Source organism: Ovis aries, chromosome 3 (assembly GCF_016772045.2).
Source record: "Ovis aries strain OAR_USU_Benz2616 breed Rambouillet chromosome 3, ARS-UI_Ramb_v3.0, whole genome shotgun sequence".
NCBI lineage: Eukaryota > Metazoa > Chordata > Mammalia > Artiodactyla > Bovidae > Ovis > Ovis aries.
This window is the reverse complement of record NC_056056.1, coordinates 211,265,321-211,284,624: the sequence shown is the minus strand read 5'-3', so window position 1 is coordinate 211,284,624 and position 19,304 is coordinate 211,265,321. Positions and strand designations below refer to the sequence as shown.

At 46.0% G+C, this 19,304-nt stretch overlaps 1 protein-coding gene across 1 annotated transcript in view; it reads left to right on the top strand.

The window, feature by feature from the left end:
• The first annotated feature begins 11,950 nt into the window (after positions 1-11,950).
• Positions 11,951-19,304, top strand: part of GALNT8 (polypeptide N-acetylgalactosaminyltransferase 8) — a 44,653-nt gene continuing 37,299 nt past the window's right edge. The window contains exon 1 of the mRNA XM_004007589.6: positions 11,951-12,299. Coding sequence (XP_004007638.3) covers positions 12,092-12,299 — 208 coding nt within the window. The 5' untranslated portion in view covers positions 11,951-12,091. The remainder of the gene's footprint in view (positions 12,300-19,304) is intronic.

Genomic DNA, 19,304 nt, shown 5'->3' with positions numbered 1-19,304 from the left:
CAGCTAATGAAAAAGATATTAAAAATAAGGAAGAAATTAAGACCCTATTAGATGCTACCTGGGAACCAGAAAGTGTTGTAGTCATACACTGCCAAGGACATCAAAAAGAGGATACCCCTCCGGGATCGGGGAAACAGACTGGCAGATAAGACCACTAAACAAGCAGCCGAGGGCTTGGGCTTGACAAGTGAAGCCCCGATTAAAGCTTTCATATTGGTGGAGCTGCCTGAACTATCGCTGGACCCTCCAAAATACAATGAAGCCTAAAACCAACTAGCCAAAGCGGGAGGGGCCATCAAGACTAAAAAGGGATGGTGGGAATTGCCAAGTGGCAAATTATTGGTACCGGAGGAGCTGGCACCCACCCTGGTAAGCCAAACACACCAAGTGACCCACCTAGGCCATGAAAAACTGGAAGAGCTAATTCGAAAATATTTCTTGGTTCCCCACCTCGCTTTCTTATGCAGGACAGAATCTCAGAATTGCATTGCCTGCTCACAGGTCAATGCTGCCTCTTGGCACAGACAGAAACCTCTGGGGATTCAACTAAAAGGCACGCTGCTCTTTGAGCACCTGGAAGCGGACTTCACTGAAATGAAACCTCACCGACACTACCGTTACCTGCTGGTCATGGTATGTATGTTCTCGGGATGGTTAGAAGCTTTTCCTACCTGGAAAAGACTGAAAGAGCATCAGAAGTAGCCCGGTACCTGCTTAGGGAGATAGTTCCCAGATTTGGATCTCCTATCAGCTTGGATCAGACAACAGCCTGGCTTTTGTAGCTGATTTAGCACAACAAGTAAGCAAAACTTTAAACATCAAGTGGAAATTACATACAGCATATAGGCCCCAGAGTTCTGGGATGGTGGAAGGAACCAACCGGACACTTAAAAGAGACATTCTCCAGCTGAATCATAGAGACTGACTGTGGGGGGGACTTGTTCCCGACGGCTCTGCTCAGACTCAGGATGACCCCACGGTCCCATGGCTATTCTCTGTATGAAACGGTGTATGGGAGGCCCCCTCCCATAATAAAACAGGTGTCAACAAATTTGCCTCAGGTAAGGGGAGATGAGATTTCCGCAGCAGATGGAACAGCTGGGTAAGGTAATAAATCAGGTAACTAACTTTGTACAAGAAAGGGTGCTGTTCCCCCTTGGGGAACAGATTCATGAATCTGTGCCCGGGGATCAGGTGTGGGTCGAGGAGTGGAAACATGACTCCTTGGCCCCACATTGGAAGGGTCCATGTACTGTTGTTCCAACCATCCCTATGGCAGTTCAAGTTGCAGGTGTCACTCCCCAGATCCACCACATGAGGGTGAAGAGAACGTACCACACAGACCCCGAAGACGCTGAGTGGGCTGAGCAGAGGGACCCCACTGACCCTCAAGAGACCAAGATCATTCTTAAGAAGAAGAAGGAAAAAAAGATCCCGGATGAGCCCCTTCAGGATGAAGCCACATAATCAACTCCTGCTGCTTGGCCTCATCAATGTGATTTTGAATTTAACTTCCATTTCAACTGAGGACAATGTTTCCATCTCATGGGCACATTCCTTCACGGGCTTCCACAACACCTCCAACTGCTGGGTATGTGGGGCGACGATGCCTCTGTCTGTGATGGATGGACTTCCTTGGTGGGCGTCACCACTCTGCCAAGGAGATTTTAAACCACCCTGCTCTTTTCTGGAATGACAAAAAGAGATTTTCCTTCCTCTTGTCAATCATAATCTCTCCTTGCTCTCTTGGTGTAAGCCAGACCTACAGTCAATAGACTTGGGTCATTGGGTGACATTTGATGCAAACACCAGTTTCATAGAAGTAACAAAAGCCTATACCTCATATTTGAAGAACAAAAAGGAAAAAAGCTCCCTGACCAGCAATGGAGGACAGGCCTCTAGGTATGTTGAACAATTCTACCAAGTCTGGGATGAATATTTCTGGATGACCCCAGAAAAGGGTCAATTAATTACGCCCACCGCTGTATGTTGGGAACAAAAAGAACAAAGGGTAGGGTTTGGTGACCATCCATTAGACCCCAGAGAACTAACATATATGGGGTGCCTATCCCCTGAACAATGAAAATGAACATTTGAGGTCACATACCACCCCAACCAGTCCATCCATTGGCCAGGCCCTGATTGGAAATATAACCCTGGAATCCGCTGGGTCGTGCTCAATGGAACCCAATGGCTTTGTGAGCCTAACCTTTGGCCTTGGTTACCAGTTGGCTGGATAGGCCGCTACACACTGGGATTCACTTTTGCCCATAGCACCATAAAGCCTAACCCACAACAAGCCCTGGTAAATCTACCTTATTTACATGCTAGGTGGGTAAGTCTGTGTTTCAATGGTATGAGTATATTGCTGCTTTATTCGTACCTTCTATGGAGACAACAGATATTATGATTAAAGTAGAGGCCTTGACTAATTTCACAAAACAGGCCCTCCTAGATAGTGATAAAGCCATCCAAGCCTTAAATGAAGAACAAATCCAAACGAGAAAAGCCTTCAGTGTGGGAGACCCTAGTTTGATCCCTGAGTGGGGAAGATCCCCTGGAGAAGGAACAGGCAACCCACTCCAGTATTCTTCCCTGGAGAATCCCATGGACAGAGGAGCCTGCTGGGCTACAGTCCATGGGGTCGCAAAGAGCTTGGACATGACTTAGTGACTAAACAAGCAACAACAACTGGATCAGGGGAATAAGGCAAGGGCCCACATATAATTCAGGCAGGAAAATAATACACGGAACACACAGAGAAAGACTGAAAAGGGCAATTAAAGAAGGAAGAAAAACCTACAAATGTGGAGGAGAATGATGCCAAGATGTTCTAATAAGCGGTCTACAGAAGACCAGAAAGCTCTCTGCTGAGCTGGACATTCAAAGGAAAGAGAGACAAGCCAAAGAGATGCATGAAAGGAAATGAAACAAGGAAGAAGAGACTGCAGCTCAAGAAAATGATTTTAAAAATCATTTTTAATCTTTTTCTTTTCCTTCACGTTGGATAATTTCTATTGATATGTCTGAAAATTTATGACCTTTCTGTCTGAAGTTGCCAGTCTGCTATTAAGTCCACCTGGTAAAATTTTAATTTCAGATACTTATAAATTTCAATTCTAGAATTCTCATTTGGTTCTTTTTTAGAGTTTTACTTTTTTTTCATTGAGAGTTCACCATCTCTTCATTCATATGCCCATCTCTTTCTTTAAGTTCCTGGACATTTTTATAATAGCTGTTTTTAAGTCCTAGTGTTTGAATGATGGCATTCGAGTCATCTTCTGTCGGTTTCTATTGACTTGTGTTTTAATTTTTTCTTCTTCCCCATATGTCCAGTAATTTGCAATTATATCCTTGACATTGTGAATGAATCATTGTAAAGCATCTGTTTGTGTTTTCCTTTAAAGAATGTTGAGTTTTGTTCCGGCTGTCAATATACTGGAAACTTACCTTGAGACTGTTGAGACTTGTTTTGGTCTCTGTTATAGTGGGTTAACCGGAGAAGGCAATGGCAACCCACTCCAGTACTCTTGCCTGGCAAATCCCAAGGATGGAGGAGCCTGGTAGGCTGCAGTCCATGGGGTCGCTAGGAGTCGGACATGACTGAGTGACTTCACTTTCACTTTTCACTTTCATGCGTTGGAGGAGGCAATGGCAACCCACTCCAGCGTTCTTGCTTGGAGAATCCCAGGGACGGGGGAGCCTGGTGGGCTGCCGTCTATGGGGTTGCACAGAGTTGCCACGATTAAAGTGACTTAGCAGCAGCAGCAGAAGCAGCATAGTGGCTTTTCAGTTCAGTTCAGTCACTCAGTCATGTCTGAAGCTTTGCGACCCCATGAACTGTAGCACACCAGGCCTCCCTGTCCATCACCAACTCCTGGAGTTTACCCAAACTCATGTCCATTGAGTCGGTGATGCCATCCAACCGTCTCATCCTCTATCGTCCCCTTCTCCTCCTGCCTTCAATCTTTCCCAGCATCAGGGTCTTTTCCAATGAGTCAGCTCTCGCATCAGGTGGCCAAAGTATTGAAGTTTCAGCTTCAACATCAGTCCTTCCAATGAGCACCCAGGACTGATCTCCTTTAGGATGGACAGGTTGGATCTCCTTGCAGTCCAAGGGACTCTCAAGAGTCTTCTCCAACACCACAGTTCAAAAGCATCGACTCTTTGCCGCTCAGCTTTCTTCACAGTCCAACTCTTATATCCATACATGACCACTGGAAAAACCATAGCCTTGACTAGACAGACCTTTGTTGACAAAGTAATGTCTCTGGTTTTTAAATATGCTATCTAGGTTGGTCATAACTTTCCTTCCAAGGAGTAAGCATCTTTTAATTTCATGGCTGCAATCACCATCTGCAGTGATTTTGGAGCCCCCAAAATAAAGTCAGCCACTGTTTCCACTGTTTTCTCATCTATTTGCCACGAAGTGATGGGATTAGAGTGTCCTTTATCCTTGGGCATGGTTGTTACATGTAAGCAGTGGTTTTCCTACTGTCTTAGCAGAATACTCAGGGCGTTTTTACTTAGATGTCTCCTCTGTGACTCAACCAGAAGTCCTGTATCTACCAAGACTGTGTGATCTCCAGTATTTTTGTTATGCCTCAAGTCTGTAGCAGTTTGCTAACTAGACCTTGTGGAGTTTCTCCCTGGGTTCATTCCCTTGTCTGGGAATCTGGAGGGACTCCTCAGAAATCTCCCTCTTTCTATGTAGCTTCTTTAACTATTTGATTCCCTGCCCTGAAATTTAGAGATGCTCTAGCAACTCCCAAACTCTGCTCTCTGATTCTACTTGGGGCTTACCATCCTGCGCCATGGTTGCAAAACTGTGTCCAGATTGGGAGATGAGGGGTAAATGTAGGCCTCATCTCATGTTTCCATTCTCTGAGGGATCACAGGGCACTGTTGACTACTGCCTGAAAACCAGTGTCTCATATATTTTGTTCAGTTTTAGAGTCTTGTCCAGAGGGACAATCTGATTCCAAATACTCCATCATAGCTGGAAGCAGACATTGATTCCAGAATTTTTTTAAGCATCTTGATGTGTTCTTATATGTTTCCAACCACATGTGTGTGCTCAGTTGGGTCTGACTCTTTGTGACCCTATGGACTGCAGCCCGTCAGACTCCTCTATCCATGGAATTTTCCAGGCAAGAATACTGGAGTGGGTTGTCATTTCCTATTTCAGGGAATCTTCCTGACTCAGGGATCAAACACACATGACTTTGTCTCCTACATTGGCTTGTGGATACTTTACCACTGAACCACCTGGTAAGCCTTTGTTTTCAACTGAATCTTCAGTAAATTCAATGTAAGGTAGAGATACCACTTTCTCAAACCCAACAAACTAACCAGCACTTGTGTGAAGTTCCTAAATATCTTTTCTTAAGTGCTTCTTCCATTTTTTTTTTTCAAATGGATAGTTTCACCTTGAATTATTTAAAGTCTCACTAGAATGCCTAAATGAAACAGAAGCTGAGCTGTTGCTGGCAGGTGGCAGCTGGTAACTAAGATAGTGCTTCAAATATCATCCATCAGATAACATTTGAAGAACTGAGTTTAAAGGTTTATGAAAGTGAATTACAAGGACAAGTCTGGGCTACATAAAACTTACATCTACTCTCATTCTGATGATAATGGCTAAGACTTTCTTGCTAGGTCTCTGATGACACTCACAACCAGGTGTGATTAAAAAACAAAAGAAAAAAGCCAGACATGTTTTGGTTGTGAGTACAGATCCTCCCTTCTTGTGTTGCTTTGTTCTGCAATCTATCAGTTCAGTTCAGTTCAGTTCAGTTCAGTTGCTCAGTCGTGTCCGACTCTTTGCGACCCCATGAACTTGCAGCACGCCAGGCCTCCCTGTCCATCACCATCTCCTGGAGTTCACTCAAACTCACGTCCATCGAGTCAGTGATGCCGTCCAGCCATCTCATCCTCTGTCATCCCCTTCTCCTCCTGCCCCCAATCGCTCCCAGCATCACAGTCTTTTCCAATAAGTCAACTCTTCGTATGAGGTGGCCAAAGTACTGGAGTTTCAGCTTTAGCATCATTCCTTCCAAAGAACACCCAGGACTGATCTCCTTTAGAATGGACTGGTTGGATCTCCTTGCAGTCCATGGGACTCTCAAGAGTCTTCTCCAGCATCACAGTTCAAAAGCATCAACTCTTCGGCACTCAGCCTTCTTCAGAGTCCAACTCTCACATCCATATATGACCACCGGAAAAACCATAGCCTTGACTAGACGGATCTTAGTCGGCAAAGTAATGTCTCTGCTTTTGAATATGCTATCTAGGTTGGTCATAACTTTCCTTCCAAGGAGTAAGCACCTTTTAATTTCATGGCTGCAATCACCATCTGCAGTGATTTTGGAGCCCCCCAAAATAAAGTCTGACACTGTTTCCCCATCTATTTCCCATGAAGTGATAGGACCGGATGCCATGATCTTCGTTTTCTGAATGTTGAGCTTTAAGCCAACCTTTTCACTCTCCTCTTTCGCTTTCATCAAGAGGCTTTTTAGTTCCTCTTCACTTTCTGCCATAAGGGTGGTGTCATCTGCATATCTGAGGTTATTGATATTTCTCCTTGCAATCTTGATTCCAGCTTGTGCTTCTTCCAGCCCAGCATTTCTCATGATGTGCTCTGCATAGAAGTTAAATAAGCAGGGTGACAATATACAGCCTTGATGTCCTCCTTTTCCTATTTGGAACCAGTCTGTTGTTCCATGTCCAGTTCTAACTGTTGCTTCCTGACCTGCATATAGGTTTCTCAAGAGGCAGGTCAAGTGGTCTGGTATTCCCATCTCTTTCAGATGCTGGTCCATTTTCCAGGCTATTTTTTTCCCCCCTTGACCCAACTCTATTCTTTGATAAGCACTCAGAACTGATGAATTAATTGCAAGGAATCCTGTTGTTCTGCTATTTCTCAAAGCTAAATGTTTATCAGTTGTATTGATTACACCATTGGCTCTTCCTAATTATGTACAAACGCATTAGATTTTACAGTGCTAATTCTGCAGTGTGGTTCTCTTTCCTCCGTTGTTCTGGTGGAAAAACGTCTAAGCCTCTTGATTATTGATGGGAAAGACCCTCTTTAAAGTGAATTTCTTACTCTACAATTTTGCTCACCTTATGATTTTGAGGGGGGTGTGGTGGGAAGGGAGGCATCTTAGGAGCTTACAGTCCCACTCCTGGCTAAGCAGCTGAAGTGAAAAACTCTTGCCTTGAAGCTCTTGTTTCTGCATCATACATACACTTTACCATAATGACAAGTACATAGGAAACCAGTCCAGGAGGCCAGGAAGGACATTAGAACATGGATATCTGTGCAAAAGAAAAACTCTGCAGTTTATCTGTACTGATCCCCAAAACTACAGCATAAAAAAGTGAAAGTGAAAGTCACTCAGTCATGTCTGACTCTTTGCAACCCCATAGACTGTAACAGTCCATGGAATTCTCCAGGCCAGAATCCTGGAGTGGGTAGGGAGTGGGTTGCCTTTCCCTTCTCCAGGGGATCTTCCCAACCCAGGGATCGACATTGCAGGCAGATTCTTTACCAGCTGAGCCACAAGGGAAGACCTATAGCATAGAAAAGTATGATTAAAAAACTGAAACAAATACAACCTGACCTTCTGATTCTGTTTCCATGCCTGGGATATGGAGTAGTTAGTCCTCCCATCACAGGGTGACTCTGAAGACCAGATGAGATCACGTGCATCCAGCACCGGCCACCGGCTGGTCCATAGAAGGTGCTTACAAGATATTTATTTTCTCTTTCCTTTCCAACACATGCTCACAGTCCACAAATCAGCTTTTTCTTAGCCACTGTCATCAACCCTATTCCTTGTCAAGCGAATGAATCCTCTGAAATTACGCAGATATTTGTAACTGGTTAAGAAAGGGTACAGTTTAACCTATTGAGGACATACTTTCCTTTAATGATCATAGAATGAGCAGAAATTTTAGTGGTGAAGTATGGAAGGGGGCTGGAATTTCCTTCTAAGAAGTCAGCATTTTTGATCGACAAAAGCAACCCGTTCTGAAATGTTTGCTATCTGGCTGGAGGTTGTACACAAGGGAAAGAAAAGATAGACATTATTAATGATTGAATCACCGTTTTTTTCCCCAGGAGGATTTAAGACACTGTAATTGAAGGGAATGACAATGCACTTCAGTATTCTTGCCTGGAGAATTCCATGGACAGAGAAGCCCGGCGGGCTACAGTTCCTGGGGTTACAAAGAGTTGAACATGGCTGAGCGACTAACAGACAGACAGAAACCATTTAAATTTTTATTTATTTTACTTTCCAGTTAAAAAATTTCCATCTGGTTCTCCTTTATGTCTTCTATTTCTTTCCTGAGATTTTCTACTTCTTTGCTGAGACTTACTATTTTTTTCATTTCTTTCAAGCACGTTTGTTAACTGCTTGTCAAAGTACTTTTCTAACAGCTGCTTTAAAACCCTTATAAAACAGTTTCAACATCTGTGTCCCACTGCTGTTAACGTCTGTTGATTGCCTTTTCTCATTCAAGTTGAGATTTTCCTGGTTCTTGGTATGGCGCATAATATTTTTTTTTTATTGCATCCTGGATGTTTTGGTATTATATCATGAAATTCTGTATCTTGTTTAAATTTTCTGTTTTGGCAGGACTTTCTGACACTGCTCTGGTGGGGAAAGGGAGATGCCACTTCTTTATGACAGGTAGGGGTGAAAGTCTAGGCTTCTCACTTGGCCTCCATTGACACCTGGGGGAGGGAGGCCTCATTATTGTTGTGGGGGAGGGAGGAAGCTCAGTTTCTCCTTGAGTTCTCTGCTGACACCACACTGGCTTAGAGAGGGAGGGACACTTCAATGCTGTTCTTACAGACATCACAGGGAACAAGGACAAAAGTTATGGCTCTCCAACACCATCCTGAAGGGGGATGGTGGAAGGCGCCCCTTGTCACAGCTGGAGAAGGGGGGTAGAAATGAAGGCTTCCCATGTGGTCTTTATTGATGACTGGTCCTGATGCAATAGGTTTTCAGGGGTGTTTGGCTGGAGAAGGGCAGTTTTTTATTGTTGTTGTTGTTGTTTTGTTTTTTTTTTTAATTGCTTACTTGGCTGCACTGGGTCTCAGTTGCAGCATGTGGGATCTTTAGTTGCACGTCATGTGGGGTCTAGTTCCCTGACCAGGGACTGAACCCGGGGCCCCTGCACTGGAAGTGCAGAGTCTTAGCCACTGGACCATCAGAGAAATCCCTGGAGTAAGGCAGTTATTATTTGAAGGTTTTCTGTCTTGCTAGACTACTCCTTTGTATATAGACAGCGGGCATTTCTCGGTGCTTTTATAGTCTTTGCCTGTTAACATGGACAGGTTGGCAACTTCTCAGTGTTCAGTCTAACCCCTCAGCTGAAAAGTGAACCCGGGGAACTCACTTCTGAGTTTTTCCTCAGGTCTCAAGATTTCTAGCTGGTCTGCTCTAGTCTCTCCACCTTTTAGAGTCTAATGTACAGTGGCCAGAGCTTTTGGTTGTTCTTAATGGAGAGGACTGGCTCCAAATAGGAAAAGGAGTACGTCAAGGCTGTATATTGTCACCCTGCTTATTTAACTTCTATGCAGAGTACATCATGAGAAACGCTGGGCTGGAAGAAGCACAAGCTGGAATCAAGATTGCAAGGAGAAATATCAATAACCTCAGATATGCAGATGACATCACCTTATGGCAGAAAGTGAAGAGGAACTAAAAGCCTCTTGATGAAAGTGAAAGAGGAGAGTGAAAAAAGTTGGCTTAAAGCTCAACACTCAGAAAACAAAGATCATGGCCTCTGGTCCCATCAATGAAGTGATGGGGAAACAGGGGAAACAGTGTCAGACTTTATTTTGGGGGGCTCCAAAATCACTGCAGATGGTGATTGCAGCCATGAAATTAAAAGATGCTTACTCCTTGGGAAGAAAGTTATGACCAGTCTAGATAGCATATTGAAAAGCAGAGACATTACTTTGCCAACAAAGGTCTGTCTAGTCAAGGCTATGGTTTTTCCAGTGGTCATGTATGGATGTCAGAGTTGGACTGTGAAGAAAGCTGAGCACCGAAGAATTGGTGCTTTTGAACTGTGGTGTTGGAGAAGACTCTTGAGAGTCCCTTGAACTGCAAGGAGATCCAACCAGTCCATTCTAAAGAAGATCAGTTCTGGGTGTTCTTTGGAAAGAATGATGCTAAAGCTGCAACTCCAGTACTTTAGCCACCTGATGCGAAGAGCTGACTCATTGGAAAAGACTGTGATGCTGGGAGGGATTGGGGGCAGGAGGAGAAGGGGACGACAGAGGATGAGGTGGCTGGATGGCACCACTGACTTGATGGACGTGAGTTTGAGTGAACTCCAGGAGTTGGTGATGGACAGGGAGGCCTGGTGTGCTGCAGTTCATGGGGTCACAAAGAGTTGGACACGACTGAGCGACTAAACTGAACTGAACTGAATGGAGAGGAATAGAGACAAGTGGGTCCATTCTACTTTGCATCAGAAACGGAAGCAATCAGCTGTTTTAAATTTCTTTTGACTCTAATTTGCATATGAACGCAAGGGAAAAACTGATGAAAACAAAAGAACTGATTACTTTTCATTTGGTTCTTTTTCTTTCCACCTGCGTTTCCTAAAACTGTATGTCTTTGCTTTAATCCACACGTCTGCCTCAGCTCTCATCTGCATGTGCTGCGTCTGGGGACCTGGGACAGAGCGGATGATATTATGAAGCGATTCAACCCTTAATTGAAACTTTGAACTTTGGGGCTCTGGGTAACTATTTTACTATTATTTTTAAAATGTTTATTTATTTTATTTTTTTCTCTGCTGGGTCTCCATTGCTGCATGTGGGCTTTCTCTAGTTATGGTGAGCGGGGGCTTCTCATTCCAGTGGCTTCTTTTGTTGGGGAGCACAGACTCTAGGGCACTCGGATTTCAGCAGTTGAGGCTCGTGGGCTCTAGAGAGCAGGCTCAGTAGTAGTTGTGACACACAGGCTTAGTTGCTCTGAAGCATGTGGGATCATCCCTGACCAGGGATTGAACCTGTGTCCCCTGTGTTGACAGGTGGATTCTTAACCACTGGACCACCAAGGAAGCCCTGGGGAACTGTTTTAAATGCTAATCTGTGATGACGATAATCAAGTGATTTGTTCAAAGCATATAGTGGGTACAAGGTGTGGGGCAGAAGAGTTACCAGAAGCTGAGGGTGAGGGGAGGCTAGCACCTCAGTGTGCAGAGCTGGGCAGTGACTAGTGAAGCGAGGCTGAGACCTGGAGCTTACCCTAGTGGGCCCCCTCCAGCTCACTCATCTGCTTCTAGGTAGAACTCGCAGGAAGTTTTACTGAACTGACAACTGTTACAGACCTATAATTTTCAAGACTCTATGTGCAAGCAAGCTCAGTCTTGTCCAACTCTTTGTGACCCCACAGACTGTACCCCTCTAGGCTCCTCTGTCCATGTGATTCTCCAGGCAAGAATACTGGAGTGCGTTGCCATTTCCTCCTCCAGGCGATCTTCCCGACCCAGGGATCGAACCTGCATGTCCTGTGTCTCTGGCATTGGCAAGAGGGTTCTTTACCACTGAGCCACTGGCAAAAAAGACATCTCGGACACCATCCTTGCTCTCAAAAAGCACGTGGTCCGGAAACTTCTCACTCAGTGGATTCTTCCCTCCTACACGCTGCTACACTCACAGGTCCAGACCTCACACGCCCTTTTGGTGAGTCTCCTAAGGGCTCCTACCAGAGGGAAGAAACATTCAGAACCAAAATGAAATCAAACAGAACCAAGAGAAAAGAGCCTCCACTGGCTCCGGGAGCAAGCAGTAACCTGACTTCTGCACAAGGTGTGCCCGGGTGACTTGCCCATCTTTGGGCGGCTGCCATGACACATTCCGCATGCCTGACGCTGCCCAGGGAGAACCAGGCAGCCCGGTACAGCTTTCCTACTCAGACAACATCTGGCTCAGCGGGCAGGGTATCCTCTATGCAGCCAGCACAGTCAGGGCTCAGCTCATTGTGATCCTCAGCTTGCCTGGGCAGTGACACTACCCTCAGCCCCCAGGGAGCAGCAGAACCAGGGACAGAATAACATGCTCAGGAGAAATGTCCTCAGAGTCCTCAGCATCGGGCTGCTGCTGGTCTTCGCTCTCAATCTCCTCCTGATATTTTACACCAAGAGGACTGTACAGGAGTTGATCCTGGGGGACCGCCAGAATAAGCTGCATTTTGCTCTGTCTGAACTTAACTGGACAGTGATGGACAGACTCTCTCGACTAGAGGCGAATTTGCGGCATCTGAGTAAGTCGACGGCACTGACATGGAGGGGACAGTGTGTGTGCCTGTCTGTGCCTGTGAGTATGTGTTTAGGGGCACAGAATAAAGAGGTGTGGAGGGAAAAAGGAGGGAGAATTAGTGGGACTCAGAGCCAGCAGCTGATGGAGGGGAACTGGCTGTGTGTGTGTGTGTGTGTGTGTGTGTGTACCTCAGGGCGGGCACACACACCCTGGTGAAGTCTGTGCAGAAAGAGCCCCCTGGCTGATGTGCCCTACATGTCAACCTCTTTTTTAAATTGAGTTATAGTTGGCTGCTGTTGCTTAGTTGCTCAGTCATGTCCGACTCTTTACCACCCCCACGGACTGTATTCCTCTAAGCTCCTCTGTCCATGGAATTCTCCAGGCTAGAAGACTAGAGTGGGGTGCCATGCCCTCCTCCAGGGGACCTTCCCAACCCAGGAATAGCACCCGTTTCTTCTGAGTCTCCTGCCTTGGCAGGCAGATTCTTTACCACTAGCACCACCCGGGAAGCCCAACTGACGTATAGTTCAGTTCAGTCCAGTCACTCAGTCGTGTCCGACTCTTTGCAACCCCATGGACTGCAGCATGCCAGGCTTCCCCTTCAATCTTTCCCAACATCAGGGTCTTTTCGAATAATTCATAAGATTACATTAATTTCATGCGTAGGACATAAGGGTTCAATATTTGTATATTTCGTGAAATGGTCACAAAATAAACCTGATTAACATTTGCTGTTTCACATAGTTCTACATTTTTTCCTTGGGATGAGGACTTTTGAGATTTACTCTGTCACCAGCTTTTAAACATACAATAGAGCATTACTGACTATAGTTGCCACACTACTATACATTATGTCTCCAGGATTTATCTATTTTATAACTCGGAGTGTATAGCTTTTGACCTTCTTTACACACTTTGCTCACCTCCCCCCCACCCTGCCTCTAGCAACCACTAATCTGTTCCCTGTATCTTTTATATATATATATATATATATATATATATATATATATATATATATATATATATTGAGAAGGCAATGGCACCCCACTCCAGTACTCTTGCCTGGAAAATCCCATGGATGGAGGAGCCTGGTGGGCTGCAGTCCATGGGGTCGCTAAGAGTCAGACACGACTGAGCCACTTCACTTTGGCTTTTCACTTTCCTGCACTGGAGAAGGAAATGGCAACCCGCTCCAGTGTTCTTGCCTAGAGAATCCCAGGGACGGGGGAGCCTGCTGGGCTGCCGTCTGTGGGGTCGCACAGAGCCGGACACGACTGAGCGACTCAGCAGCGTATATACATATATCTATTTGACTGCACCGCATCTTGGTTACGGCATATGAGATCTTTGAGAATCTGGTTTCAGTTGCAGCATGCAAACCTCTTGGCTGCAGCATGTGAAATCTAGTTCCCTGACTAAGGATCAAACCAGGGCCCCTTGCGCTGGGAGTGTGCAGTCTTAGCCACCAGACTGCCAGGGAAGTCCCTGTTCTTTGCACCTGTGAACTCATTTCCCCCCATTCTTTTTGGATTCCACACATAAGTGAGACCCAATAATATCTGTCTTTGGCTTTTTTTACTTAAGATGATGCCCTCAGGGTCCAGCACATGTTAACCTCTTCCCAGGAATTCTGGGGTTTGTTTTTAAAACTCACCATGAAACTCTACCTCCTGAGAATTCTTGTATCTTGGCGTCTGCTTCCAGTGAGGGCAGGAGTCATGGGCTTCTAGCATGATAAGAATCTCATGCTCAGGCCCTGGGGGAGAGGGATCTGGAATGTGAAAGCAGAGAATTGACTGCTCAGATGTGTGGCTGTGTGCCCGTGGAGCCTGGGTGGTGGGGAGTGTCTTTTTGTTTTTTCTGTTTAATTAAAAAAAAAAAGATTATTTAGTTATTTGGCCGCATTACGTCCCAGCTGCGGTGTGTAGAATCTCTGATCTACGTCGCAGCATGCAGGACCTTTAGTTATGCCCTGTGATACCTTTTAGTCATGGCATGTGGAATCTAGTTTCCAGACTAGGGATCAGACCCAGGCCTCCTGTACTGGGAGTGCAGAGTCTTAGCCGCTGGACCACCAGGAAATTTCCTCTTTTTAATTTTTATAGAATTTTAAAGGCTATTTTTCATTTACATTTATTATAAAATATCAGCTCTATTCCCCACACAGTACAGTACATACATGAGCCTACGTTACATCCAGTAACAATCTGTGCCTCCCCTTGCCCTATTCGTGTGTTGCCCGCAAAACATTGGCAACCACTAGTGTGTTCTCTATATCTGTGAGTCTATTTCTCTTTTCTCTTTTGTTATGTTCACTAGTCTATTGTATTTTTTTTTAGATTCCACGTATAAGTGATGTCATACAGTACTTGTCTTTTTCTGTCTGACTTATTTCACTTAACAGCCTTGGGGAGTGTCTTTTTTAAAAAATAATTCTGTTTATTTGTTTATTTTAGTTATTTTGGCTGCACTGGGTCTTTGTCATTGCAGTCAGTCTTTCTCTAGTTGCGGAGAGTAGGGGCTACTCTCCAGCGGCACTACACGGGCTTTTCATTGCCCTGGCTTCTCCTGGTGCAGCCGTGGGGTCTAGGACACCCAGGATTCAGTAGTTTCAGCCCATGGGCTCCGTAGTTGCAGTTCCTGGGCCCTGGAGCACAGGCTCAGTAGCAGTGGTGCACACATGGGCTTGGTTGCTCCACTCCGGGTGGAATCTTCCTGGACCAGGGATCAAACCCATGTCCCCCTGCATTGGAAGGAAGATTCTTAACCACTGGACCACCAGGGAAGCCTAGGGAGTGTCTTTTAAAAAACAAGAACTGAGCCTTGTCAGGGTTCATGGTGAGACAGAAGGATGGATGAAAGGTCAGACAGGAGGAGGAACAGGAAGGGTGGAAATCAGAGAAGGGGAGATTTGGAGAGGGGACAAGAGAGGAGAAGAGAGATGAGCACAGAAAAGGAGCCCAGAGTGAAAATTCCAAGGCAGAGGGTGGAAGAATTGATAGGGAGGAAAAAAGGGAAAATAGATGAGGGGAGAGAGAGGGAGGAGGCATGAAGCATGGTTTCCATCCCCCATCACAAGACTCATGTTATTGTGGTTCAGATTTGTGGAAGGCAGTTTTCGTAAAGTGAAAGTGTTAGTCACTCAGTCGTGTCTGACTCTTTGCAACCCCATAGACTGCAGCCCACCAGGCTCCTCTGTCCATGGGATTCTCCAGGCAAGAATACTGGAGTGGGTTGCCATTTCCTTCTTCAAGGGATCTTCCCAACTCAGGGATCGAACCTGGGTCTCCTGCATTGCAGGCAGATTCTTTACTGTCTGAGACACCAGGGAAGGTTTCTTAGGGGATGGTTCAGTTGATGAGTGTCTTGTGATGTGCTTTACTGCTCTATGCCCTGGGCCTGGCACAAAGAAATTAAATGGAAGAGCGAGTGGCTGAGTGTAGGAAGGAGAGAACAGAGGACAGGCAGCCAGGGATGAAGAGAAGGGTGATCCAGGGGAAAGAGTTAGAGAAAACAGCGAAGATGGTCAGCTCCTGAGGCCCTGGCTTTGAGAGCCCTTGGCTGGCGTGCACATTGACTGTGCAAATGTTCCCAGGGCAATTTCACCAAAGGATGTGTGTGTACCTTGACCATCACTGTCACTCCTTGGCTGAGCACACAGACCACACCAGCTCTCTGGCTCACCCACCCTGTGCCAACCTCCTCAGGCCTTAAAATAGCAGGAGTTCTGCCAAGAGCCTGGCTCATCTTTCCTCCGGCTGGGACACGACGTGCCCCGAGAAGCCATCCAGAGCCGTCAGGTTTATTTCCATCTCTCTCTTTGCACAACCGGTTCCTCCTTGGCTTGTTGTTCTCTGTGCTCCCCACGTTCTATTCACTCTGAAATGACGTGGTGTCAGGGACTCCTACCCACAGAGATGAATTTCAAGATGTTTTCTGGACCCCCGTTTCCAGATCACAAATGCTTTTCTTTCCAGAAGGGCTTGCTGAAATGGAAAGCTGGTTTGATGACCCCTCCTTCTGGTTGCTCCTTACCTCCAAGAAGACTGAATAAAATCATGACAGTAAGGACACCTGAGCAAATTATGAAGTCTATGAAGAGCCAAAGCAAACACATAATGAAAATCATATCCCTATTGTGGGAGGGCTTGATAACTTTAAACCAGTTTTCTGGAACTTCCCTGGGGGTTCCTAAAAGGCCCCATCAGAGTGGCACACTTGGGTGTGTCCCCTTTGGGTCTTGGAGCGTTTCAGTGTAAGTCATGTGGGTGGTCTAGTAACACAGTCTCCCTCCCACTGGGTTCTGTGCTTCCATCATCAAAATTTCCCACTGACAGCAATGAATGAGAGCGGAAGATCAGATAACTCCCAGAGCAGAGTGTGAAAAGTAAAAATGTTAGTTGCTCAGTCATGTGTGACTCTTTGCCACCCTGTGGACTATAGCTTGCCAGGCTCCTCTGTCTACCAGATCCTCCAGGCAAGAATACTGGAGTGGGCTGCCATTTGCCTCTCTAGGAGATCTTCTAGACCCAGGGACCAAACCCAGGTCTCCTGCATTGCAGGCAGACTCTGTACTATCTGAGCCACCAGGGAATCTCCAAAGAGGAGTAATAAGGGAGTTTAAAGGCCCAAGGAATCCAAGGCCATTCTGTGATTCCCATGCTTAGCATAGAAGAGTTTGAATCAAAATATAATTTGATTTGGAATACTGTGAAAATCTCGCTCCCATGTTTATTTTCTGCCTGAGCAAATATGAGAGCTAGTCCCCAGGAGCCTTCTCTGAAAGATCCTCCATTTATTTTTCTTTTTGGGTTTGCTTTGACCATCCTCTTTCTGTCTCATAGGCACTTCTGTGGTTGACTCTCCTCATTCACGGGCCAGGCTGAGGTCACTTTCCAAAAATACCCTCCTCCCATTTGTAAGGTTTCCCTGCATCCCTCTTAGGGGCTGGGCATGTAGCTGAAATTCTGCCCAAGTTTTGCACACCAAACCGTGTGCTGTGGTGTGGGGCTGCCTCTGCCCAAAGGGGTTCACACCGTGGGACTGTCCTCTCCTGAAGCTGGTACCCCAGGGTTGCAATCATCTGAAAAAGGGATTCTCTCTTCTAACTTGCAGGATGGTACTTCATGAGCTAGAGGTGATCCCATCAATTTGGTTGGAGTTTAGTGTGTGTCTAAGGAAGGACTGGGGCTTCCCTGGTCACTAGGTGATAAAGAATTGCCAGCCAGTGCTGGAGACGCAGGTTTGATCCCTGGGTTGGGAAGATCCCTTGGAGTAGGAAGTGGCAACCCATTCCAGCATTCTTGCCTGGGAAATTTCATGGACAGAGGAGCCTGGTGGGCTATAGTCCATGGGGCCGAAAAGAGTCAGACACAAAAAAGTGACTGAAAAACAACAAAGGGAGGATTGGTGGGAACTTAAGCAAGTCCCTCTGGCGGACTCCCTCTGGTGGAGTGCATTTGAACTGAAGCCACTGGGTGGGTATTTTGGGGGGCTTTGAAGAGCTTTGGTGCTTTGTATCTTAAAGCAGAAAAAAACTCTGCGTGAGAGAGGCAAAGTGATAGGTAAGGAATTTATTAGAATAGGAATTGAGAGTCCCTTTATTAGAATAGAATTGAAAGTCACTGCAAGGAGATCAAGCCAGTCAATCCTAAAGGAAATCAACCCTGAATATTCATTGGAAGAACTGATGCTGAAGAAGCTCCAAGACTTTGGCCACCTGATGCGAAGAACTGACTCACTGGAAAAGACCCTGATGCTGGGAAAGATTGAGGGCAGGAGGAGAAGAGGGTGACAGAGGATGAGACGGTTGGATGGCATCATTGACTTGATCAACATGAGTTTGAGGATGCTCCGGGGAGCCTGGCATGCTACAGTCCATGGGGTCGCAAAGAGTTGGACACGACTGGGCGAATGAAATGAACTGAGCAGAACTGATTAGAACAGGATGCTTGAGAGGCTTAAGGTGGGCAGGCCAGAGGGTGCTTCTGCAGGACCTTAGTGGGCTACAGTTTTATAATCAAAGGGAAAGTGGGGAGGGGGAGAAGACCTTCTTCCTCATTCTTGAGTAGATGTCATGCTTCCATCATCAGCCCCTTCTCCAGGCTGGGTAGGGAAGCTTTCCTGTCCCTCCATGGCCAAGCCATGTCATGGCACTATGGGAAGATTATTCCAGGCCTCAGTACTGTGAGTGCCTTTCACTTTGAAATGCCACCTTTCCGTAAACTACTGTTTTGACGGGTGGAGAGAGCACGTCCTAAGGATCATGAACCTGTTGAGCTCACTGGGCAGGATGTGGGGCTCATGCCACCATTGTTTTCTTGTTTGGGGGCAAGTCTCTCGCTTCTGTTGCATGGGTTTGTGGCTGAGGAAGCCTGCTTGCTTCTGTGGTTAAGCAAACCTGCTTTCTTAAGTGACCATTAACTTACAGAGGTCTCCCATATTTTTTTTCTACCACCCCGCTAGTGGGATTAACTATCTAATCACCCTTTACTCTGTCCCTATCACCTTGATTAACATTTAGGAGTTGAATGCTGAGGAGTATCATAGTCAATGTTGGACTTGGGAAAGACTAATCAGTCAACTCTAGCTTTCATTCAATTGAAAGTTCCCAAATATGGTTCCTGCCAGTGTCTCTGTCCCCAGAGTGACAGCACTCCCACCCCCACCCCCAGGAAACTCTCTAAGACCAATGGGTAGGTCTGCCCAGGCTCCTATTAAATGACTGCTTTTGCTCTGGGTCCTGGTGTGCATGAGATTTTGTGTGTGTGTCCTTTAAAAGTGAAATCTCTATTTCTCCCAGCCCACTGGGACTTCACAATTAAGCCTTTCTGGTCTTCAAAGCCAAATGCTGTGGGGGCTCATTTTCCTGGTGTGGGACCCCTGGGCTGGGGAATCCTACATGCTGCTCAGAACTCTCACTCCTGGAGGAGAACCTCTGCAATATAATCCTTCTCCAGGTTGGGGGCCTCCAATTTCTTTCCTTGGCTGTGCTGGGTCTTAGTTGCAG